At 40.2% G+C, this 10047-nt stretch overlaps 1 protein-coding gene across 1 annotated transcript; it reads left to right on the top strand.

The window, feature by feature from the left end:
• Nucleotides 1-218: 218 nt before the first annotated feature.
• azi2 (5-azacytidine induced 2) lies at nt 219-9773 on the top strand. Its single transcript, XM_030782627.1, has 8 exons — nt 219-297; nt 816-1035; nt 1935-2051; nt 2157-2256; nt 2666-2799; nt 3012-3082; nt 3983-4113; nt 9027-9773. Exons 2-8 carry the CDS (start codon nt 823-825, stop codon nt 9386-9388), a joined length of 1128 nt encoding a protein of 375 aa, XP_030638487.1. The 5' UTR covers nt 219-297; nt 816-822; the 3' UTR covers nt 9389-9773.
• Nucleotides 9774-10047: the final 274 nt, after the last annotated feature.

Here is a 10047-nt window from a genome sequence, read left to right as displayed (position 1 = left end):
GTCCATTGGCCTACATTTGATTCATGCCACACATCAGGTATGTTTCGTGGCTCTTCGTTTTCTCCTGTGGATGTACTTCAAACTGATGTACCAGTAGACTCATTTCCGCCGGAACAAGCAGAAAGTCATAGATGTGATGTACTTCCTGGTTTATGTTTGTGACAGTTGTGGGTCTGTTTTGTTCAACGAAAGACAGGATGAACGACTGCCAGTGTTCACTGACATTTTTTTCATGCTGAAACGTTTATAATGCGTAATACTGTCACGTCGTTTCACTCCTGTAACTGACTGTATCCGGTGAGTTTCCATGATTAAGTGTCTAAATATAAATATATTGTTAGCTAGCATGCTAATCTGAATGCAGCACAAGGAAAGACACAACATATTTAACAGTCCACTTATATGGTCCCAGATATGCATATTGCTTTATGCTTAATCAGATTGCGGATCAAATATATTGCGTCTAGAAATACCGATGGTTTGACCGATCGCTGTATCGGCTAGTTTTACGGATATATACATGCAAGTAACAAATTCACATAAGTGACCTGCTGTTCATTCAGTTTCGTTTTCAGATTGTGTAACTTTCTTCAGTTTGTAATGAACTGAATTGTTGGTAAAGCTGATTAGTCATTAAATGAAGACTTTAACACAAACGTCACAAATTTCTTTGTCACCAGTAATCGGCTACTTTCTCTTTCGTTTTGCTGATAATCAGACAGTCTTCAAGATTCACCCCAGGTCTCCAAGAGAAGTTATGTTTTGCGTAAAGTTGTTATTGATTACTTCTTTTGTTTTTCTGCCCGGTGTCTCAGTGCTGGCATGGAGACTCTAGTGGATGATGACATCTGCATTCTGAAACATGAGACTGCATACGCCGCACAAGAGAGCCCCGTGTCGGTGTGTGCCGGCGATGAGTCCGTGGCCTCCCACTTCGCTTTGGTCACTGCTTATGAGGACATTAAGAAGCGTCTGCGGGATACAGAAAGAGAAAACATGTTGCTTCGGAAAAGAGTAAAACAAATGGAGGACAAGGTAAGGTTCAAAATTAAAAAAAGATCTTGAGGTGGAGAGTTGAAAACTTTGTATAAGGTGAAAAGAAGAAGTTATCTGATTTTCTTGTGAAGGGAACTGTGTAATGTGGGCAACACAGAGTGAAAATTCAATGTGATAAAGAGAGAGATATAGTACGAACTCTCCATATTGCGTTGTGAAGGTAAAAAGAATTAGATGACGGTGACAAATGGAGGAATGTGCAGAATTGCATTAATTAATGTTGTCCCAATTAATTTGTGTTTTTAAATATAGTTTATGCCAGGCTAAATACCTCTCAGTATCCTGCCTTAACAATGTGCAAGCCCATCTAAGCTGTCTTTTGGTCTAAGTTGAGTAATATTCTAAGATCATTTGGCGTAAACTTTAGATGTGTAATGTATTTGACCTTTGTCCCTTCCAGATACATTTTTCCAGATGAGTGCTTGTCTCCTGTTATCAGTGGCATAATTACACACACATTCTCTTTTCACTACTTTCACTACTTACATTGCCAACAAGGAAGTTGAAACATTTATAGGTTTCACTGATGTTTAATAAAAATTTAGGTTAATCAGCAACCTTTAAGTCAGACTCCTCTTCACTGGGAATTGAAATCTTCTTGACTTTATGAAAAAAACATGGATGCTGAATGCAATATTCTTCCTGAGAGCTACTGATATAGCACAGATATAACACAGAGGTGTTTCAGTGTAGTTATACTGATAATGGCATTCACTGATTTTTCAAACACAAGCTCATTATATATTTTACACTATCTACCTCTCTACAAATGCGGTCTTATCCCAGGTGAACCAGAAACGGGTATGAGATGAATTTTCATTTGGTATTACGACAGTAAGTAGTTCTAGATAAGTGCTAATGTCTCTTTTTCTCTGCAGCTCATCAGACAAGAGGCGCCTCCCTCTGAAGGGCCCCAGTACATGAACAAGGCCTTCAGTGCATACCGGGGAATCTACATAGAAAAAGAGGACTTGCAAATGGAGCTGACCAAAGTGGTATTAATGGACTCTGATTCATAGTCTCTTATTCTGTTATTGGCTATCTGATTCCCTTTCACTCTGATGTACTCTACATCCTTTATTATCTTGAACTGTTCCCAGAAAAAAGAAAAGGCTGAGTCAGAGAGACTCCTGACAGACCAGCTACAGGCCAAAGAGCTCGAGTTATTGCAGCTGAGATCAGAAATGGAAACCAGCCAAGGTAGAGTTTCTCTCTTCTCTTCTCTAACCTTCCCTTCTCTTCTCTTCTTTTTTTTTTTTAATTATTTAAAGCAACAGTGTATTAAGAAATTGCTATATGGTATGTGTTGTTTCAGTGCATTCAATGATCCTTCAGAAATACAATCAAAATAAGTATATTTGACAGTGAGGCGACGAGAAAAGATTCAGTTATAATATTTTTCAGCAAGCATCACAGTCTGATTGCAGCAGGTCTGTGTTCTGCTGGGTTGCTTCACTTGTCTGCACTGGTGCTGGTGAACATCAGTGTAAATGACAATACCACAGACTATCTCGATTTCTTACGCGCACAATTTAGCGTTTTTAGAGCTACAATTTGTTTAGCCGTGATGCTGTGAGTAATGCAGAACACATTGCCTCTCCCCTACTAGTGATGAAAAGTCTGAATAGTACAAATGATTACTGGCAAGTGGACAGAGTCTCCGAGGTGAAGATCCATAGTCTACAGGAGGAGCTGGAAAAAGTCCGATTAGAGTGTAGACGACTTCAGGATGCTTTGGCACAGGTCTGTATGACTGTTACGGTTTTTCTTCTCTTTCTGGACGCTCTTGTGTGCAAGAGACAGAGACATTCAAGACACCCACAAACACATATATACACTGAGATGTTCCCTGTTACTTCTACACGACAGAAGTGTTTTGGTCCTGCATGTTTTGTATGTGGGAGATTAATAAAGTGTCTCACACAGTGTTTCCTATGATAAATTGTATTTTACAGAATGTTTCTGGAAACTCTGTACCTGCCAGCAGTGACCAGAAACCAGACACAGTGTCAGTGGCAGAGTCTCGGTGAGCTCATAACTGTGTTGTTTTGCCTGTGTTTGTTTTTTAACGTGTTGTCGATAGGGTAAACACAACTGTTCTCATGCTAATCCTGGCCTCCCCTGTGTGTTCACGTAGTTATTTTAAACCTTTTGTCGTGAGACATACTTGTAAAGAAAATAAACATGTGAAAAGTGAGTGGCAGGTGAAGTAGCCCTGCTAATGTAAAGCACTGCAGTGTCTGTTGGCTTTTAACTCCCGCCCCAGTTCTGGATATCTGGCCCTCTCAGAATGGCCTACATTAGCAGAACCAGGAGGGCTGAGCAGGGCTTGAGCAAAATCCTGTTAATACTGCCTGTGCAGAGGGAGGCTGTTGCTTAGCCGTAGGTTTGGAAAACCAGGGACCAGTTTGTCAGTCACTGTGCCAAGATGTAAACGAAGGTGCCTGAACTGAATTATTGAGCGGTTTCAAATATCAAATGAAAACATTGGATAGCTCAGGGGTACCGTGTGTGTGTGTGTTCTTTTGTGTCTCCACATCCATGCAAATAAGTGTGACCATGTTTATTAGTTATTGTTTGTGTATTTATTTAGGGCATGAAAGCATGTAATGAAATTTTTCATGTTTACCAGAATTTTTCCACTAGAGGGCACAGTAAACCCACATTTGTAACTCCATGGCTGACTCTTAAATAAAGAAGAGATGAGCTTAGAATTTTGTCTTTTATGGTTTTTGTTTGTTATCTGTAGGTGTGTTTTTGTTGTTTTATTTTGCTTTGTTTTAGGTTGGTAATTATTAGCAGGGTAAATGGTAGAGCTCACCTCAATGTAGGATTATTAATATGTGCATATACTATGGAACTATGTGTCTTACACAGTGTATACTTGGACTGTATAAAGTTCTGTTGGTTTCTAATTTGGCATCAGGGTGACGGCCATCATGAAGTCCTACACAGATCTGCGCGATGAGATGTCACACATCCATTCAGTGGTCAAAGCACAGACAGATCTGGTCAAGAGGCTCAGAGATAAACCTCTACATCCAGTAATCAAAAGAGGTGAGTCCACACTCCTGAAACATGTATTCTCCATCCAAACTCAGACTTTACTGTATAAGGTACAGGGATGTCCAGTCCTGTTTTTCAAAATGTCCAGCAGACTGGTAAATGACAACAAAAAGACATCATTCAGAGATTGGAGAAGTGAGGGGGTTTTTAATCGTAAAAAAGGGTAGAAACACACCTGAATTATTTTTGTTTTCAGTATTGCAATGTGTTGCGTTGGTTTTAGGAAGAATACGTTTATAATGGAATTACATGTCATTTTAATTTAGATGAATTTATGGAATAAAACAAAATGGTAGACTTGGCTGTGGGTGTGGGCAACTTGTCAGTTAACTCCATAATTTTAGACAGGGTTCCTTTTGCACAGTAGAGGAGCATATATAAAACTAAAATAAATTATTAAAGAGCAAAATCATTTCATACTCTTAACTCTGCAAAGAGTTCTGTTGCTGATCTTATGTGTATAAGTATTGTGAATTTTAATTGCTTCCCTTATCAAAGAACGATAACATCCTGAGCATCATCCTCATTTCTTTTGAGACACACAGAATATACAGCCTCTCCCCCACTTACGACCTATGCGACTTACGACCATCCATACATACGACTGAAAAAAAAAATAAAAATACTGTGTGAGCGAGCACCTGTCAAGGGGGGCGCAAAATTAGGAGACGTTTAGGCGCAGACCGGCAAGTACAGTGAAACAGGAGGGGGAGGGGGGCGCGAGTTCAAACCTAGACAAAGTGGGACGGTGCATGTGGAAAACGCTTGAAAACCCCTGTATTACACTACCGTTCATGACAACAGCATCTCTCTCAGTTCTCACTCTCAGTTGCCAGTTGTATACGACTTCTACGTGCCATGCTAACGTACGTCCGGCTTACGTCCATTTCGAGATCCGACCAATCTGTCGGAATGGAACTCGGACGTATGTCGGGGAATGGCCGTATGATCCGTAATCGACGTATACGTTATCCATAATCAGTCTGTTGAAAGCATGATCCGTAATACTGGATAACTGGTGTAGAAGTCAGATGAGATGAGAGATCTGTGGGTTAGACAGTCAGTATGCTGGTCTGTTCGGTTCGCTGAATAACAAAGTCTAGAATGAAGTATGTGCATTGCTCAGTTTAAATTCATGGACTCGTTAACCTTATCCATTATACAGTGTTTATGATTTAGGAGGAGCGATATAACAGGGGACTGACATCATTGTAGAGACTGCCTGCTGCTCATTCCTCCTGCAGGGGCCAGTCAAGAGAATGTATATTTTAACAGAAAAGATGTTGCTCTGATTAAACCACTGAGTCACAGCACGACTTTGTAATACATCCACATGTGTTCTCGTGAATAATAATAGACTGGATCAAAGTCCCCGAGAAAAGTTAACTCATGTAGAAAAAATGACAGTTAGGTATGGACCTCATAATGTAGAAAAGTGCAGTTGTAGCTTTAACAGTATATACTCCAATGCTGACTGTCACACATAAAATGGTCACAAATGGACAAGAGCATAATATCTTTTGGGGGGTGGGGAGGGTCAATCCAAAGTGCTACTGATTTTTTTGGAATAAGTCATTCATTATGTATTATCCTATCTTATTGTCAGCACATGCCCATGATGATATGAATTTTCAAATCTTAAAATTAAGTTTATCTATCACTCCCAGGACAATTTCTTCAGCACTGTATGAAAAGTTCCCCTCGGTATATGTTGTACTCATATACTGGTTACACCCCCTAAAGTGATCAGACTAGACTAAAAGAATGATAATTCGCATTGAAGAGCTTGGTGTGCATAAAACATCAATGATGCAATAAGAGTGTTAACCCCGTACAGTAAGGGAATTTGGCATGGGAAAGGTTTCACATCCTGAAACACTGTAAAAGCACTTTCTTGCATTTGGGGCAAGGTTCAGATTTAATATAAAAAATATATTTTAACTTTATCTTTTGAATAGGAGTAAACAAATTCAAGATATTGGTAGTAAAGAAATTCCGAACCTCACTGTGCAGGAGAGGTTCATCAAATAGAATGTTGAGTATTGTTGCAGTGTAGGCTGTAATGCCAAAGAGCTGATCAAACATATCACATATATCATCAGTCTCACACACACACACACACACACACACACACACATACACACACATATATATATATATATCTCAGTGGCGGCCAGTGAGCTGGAAACAGAGGAGGAACAAACCTCACCTTTAAATCAGTCTTTAATTTCAACCCGTCCCCGTTTATCAGCCTTAATTAACAATAAAAGTAACGATTCGCAGAATAATTAATACCAGTCATGTAAACAGAGTAAATGATTATCAGTGTCATTTTGTGACAGAGTTACTGTTTTTTGCAAACTAGTTGAGGCCTGAGTGCTAAATTTTATTGTGTATTGCGCTCAACGCTGATGCAATTATACAGATGAAAGAATTCTGTTTTTTGTAACCTAAAAGTTTATTCTCAGAAATTGAGATTGATTTCAGTAACTTCTGTTTTTTGAACTGAATTTCGTAACACAGCTACAATCTAAAACACATTGAGGGATTAGGTCTCCAACACATATTCATGCTGTAGCTTTTGCTGTAGCGCACAAGCTTCAGACAATCAACGGTGTTTCACGAGCATTTAAACGGCAGAATCTTGCAAATCAGACAACCGCATTTGACATTACTATTCCCTGGCATCAGGCAGAGAGCGAAAAGTACAGTTATCCACAAATTACAAGGGCATTTGGGTATAACAATTGCTACACAGTTCAGTAAAGAGAAGTAATACTGTCACGAACTGACATTTACTCTATTTATGTGATTGGTCTTAATTTTATATATATACATACATATATGTGTGTGTGTGTGTGTGTGTGTGTGTACCCACACATACATACATACATACACACACACCTCTCTCTCTCTCTTTCTCTCTCATATATTTACTGTATATATATATATATATATATATATTTTTTTTTTTTTTTAAACCATTTTTCAAACAAAACTCAATGCTCACATACTGCTCCTCTCTTCAATCCATTTTTATTCCGACATGGGTAAGAAATATGTCTTTGAACATGTCTTTCTCAGCACTAGTATAACTTATGGAGAAATGACTTGTTCCTGGGAAAGGTTGATATTTTTTTCTTTGTACACCTCTCAGCACAGCTCACTGCCTCTGTATTGTCACCTGTAATAGAAAAAGTCATATAACTTTTTGATCAGACCTCATATATTTATATAGCTAATTTGAAAAAAAAAATTGTTATGAATGTGTAGATTTTTTTTCTCTTAAGTTCCTCTTTCTCATTTCTGGGGGCTTCCTCTTCTCCCTATCTTGAGGTGAGAGGTGATGTTCCCCTTTCACACTTTTTCAGTGCTGTGGCTATTGGTTGCCTCATGCTCTCATACATAAGCTAAATTCAGTCTCCAGAGAACCAACCAAAGATAATTCCACACCAGTATTCGAAGACTGTATTCGCCCGTTGCCTTTTGTGTGTTAATGTATACTTTAAATATACAAGACCATAAACGCACAAAAACAAACTGCTGGGACATGAAGCGAAATGCATTAAAAAGACTGTGGAGAAATCTTAACAACCCTGCCCTTATCTTTCTCTTTCAATCATGATAGGTGGAGTGTAAATGATGTACGCGCCTGTATTATTCCAGACAGTGGGAGTATTAGAGAATACAAAAGTAGTTTGAAATGAAGAACAGTCTTTATCTCCGCGCCTTTGCCCGTATCCCGGCACTACGCCGATTTTCTTCATGTTGAGAATTTTTGTTAGTATTCCCCAAACGGACCAGAAGAAAAGCAAAAGGTGCAAATTAGAACGAAGGGGAGGAAAAATTTGCTCTATATTTATTTATTCGGACGCATTTCTTGGTAGGCCCCTCTGTCCCTGACAGGCTAACGTCCGCTTGCGAGGCGACACGTTTGATGCGCATTTTTCTTTTGAGGTCCACCGTATCCGTATTCTCACGGGAGGTCAGCAGCATAATCAGCTTTCAGTTGAGCAACCTCATCACGCCCTCGTTTGAGAGACGGAGAGACAGACTCAGAGGTGTGTAATGTATCGGTCAGGGGAATATCTGGGCATTGGACAGAGAGTGGATGCGTTAGCTCCGGCATGGAACTGTTCCTAAGCCGGAGGACACGCGTATGGATTGAGATACTCCAAAGAAGTATGATGTAGCGTCGATGTATATAAAGCCCTTTTTTTTTTTTTTTTTCTAAGGATGGTATGCTTTACCATCCAGGGCAAGTTTCTTACTGGAGCTGCTGTTTAGTCCCAGAGATACATTTATCTTATGGCCTGTCTGAGCAAATTGTTCTCAGAATTTTTCAGAGACGTCATTTCTCAGTGAATTGCTTTAATCGGGTGCGCGTGCCTTTGGGCCCAACTTGTCGGAGGAGTAGCGGGGGGCTGGTGACAGAGACGGCTGAGGTGTGACTCTCACACTGACGCGTTTTCTTCATGAGCAGCCAATTAGTTAGTAAGCCTCTGAGACCGTCTCCATCTGCTCCGTGTATGTTATACTGACTGGAGTGCATAGATTTTGTTGTAGTCAGATTTCTGTTTTTCTCCACAGTGTTTTTAATACCTCATTACCCGTTTAAAATTGATTTTCAGAACGGAGTCCCCCCACATATGAGTAAAGGAAAAATTCAGGTACATTTTTGACTAAAATCCCAATCTAAAGAATCATGTTTGTCTGTCTTTGCATGTCACATCTAATAGCAGGTATGGAATTTTTCTACATATGGTTTGGAATTCTGGGTGATAGTATTAAATAACGTTGATGGATGGTGGTGGACATTTTATCTATTGGATTATTTTAATCAACCATTATTGCGATGTTTAATTCTCACATTATTTTGTATAACTCTCTGCTTTTTCTTCTAGCTGCTTCAACAGTTCCAGTACAGTGTTTAGATGACGTGGAGAGGAATAAGCAGATGGTGAGAGTCACAGCACCGAGGCCACCCAGCGCCCCCCCAGTACCCTCGAGCGCTGGACGCCCCTGCCTGGCTACAGGACCCCCAGTGTCAGATGGTCTCCAAGATGACTGCTGGAAAGAGCCCTGGCCCATCCTTCGCCCTGCCCCATTAGGCAGCCCCTCCGGGCCCCCACCTCAGCCTCAACGCTTGGGTTCTCTGGATGACAGCTCCTGGTCCTTCCCCAGTGCTCCTAGACCCAGTGATGCCCTCTTCTGGGAGGACACAAAGCCCAAGAGTCCCAATGCTGATTGGGCCAAACCTTACTGAGGCTAGGCCCTAACCCCTGCCAACAAGACACCCGACCTGCCTTAAAACCGAATTTGGTTTTTTTGTACCCCAACGGCCAGGGGACGTAAAACCTCTGAATAGCCTGGACTGTGACTTGTGCTGAGGCTAAGACGTCTAAGTCTCATTTGGGCTGTGGATAGGAAAAAAACCCACAAAGAATATGCCTCATTTACTGAAGAGCAAGTCTTTAAAGAACGCTTCCTTGTTCACGAAGGTGTGTAATTGTGCATGAGTGCATCCTTGACTTGGGTAAGCTCCCTGTGTGAGGTGTAAACTCATAACTTTATCATAGCCACTTCCTTGTCAACTGCAGTTGGGAAGATTTAAGATTAACTCCTTTACCATCACTGTATGGAGGACAGTGACTAGTTTAGTGAAATGTTATTAGATCAGGTACACAATATACTTATCCTCTCTCAAGCATCTTCTTCACAAACCCCCCTGTGGTGATGGGTTGTTATCCCAAGACATAAATATAATTGTAAATTGATTTTTCAAAACTCCAATTAAAAAAAAAAAAATCAAAAACAAAGAGTTTATGAATGTACAAGAGTGTAATAGAGCTTATAAGGTCCAGAGGAACTTAAACGTGAAAGCTTTGAGTTGGAGGTTTGGGGCTATTTTTCACATGGACCAAC

The sequence above is a fragment of the Chanos chanos genome, chromosome 8 (assembly GCF_902362185.1).
Source record: "Chanos chanos chromosome 8, fChaCha1.1, whole genome shotgun sequence".
Classification (NCBI taxonomy): Eukaryota; Metazoa; Chordata; class Actinopteri; order Gonorynchiformes; family Chanidae; genus Chanos; species Chanos chanos.
The sequence above is the reverse complement of the archived record's forward strand: the minus strand, read 5'-3'. Positions and strand labels throughout refer to the sequence as shown.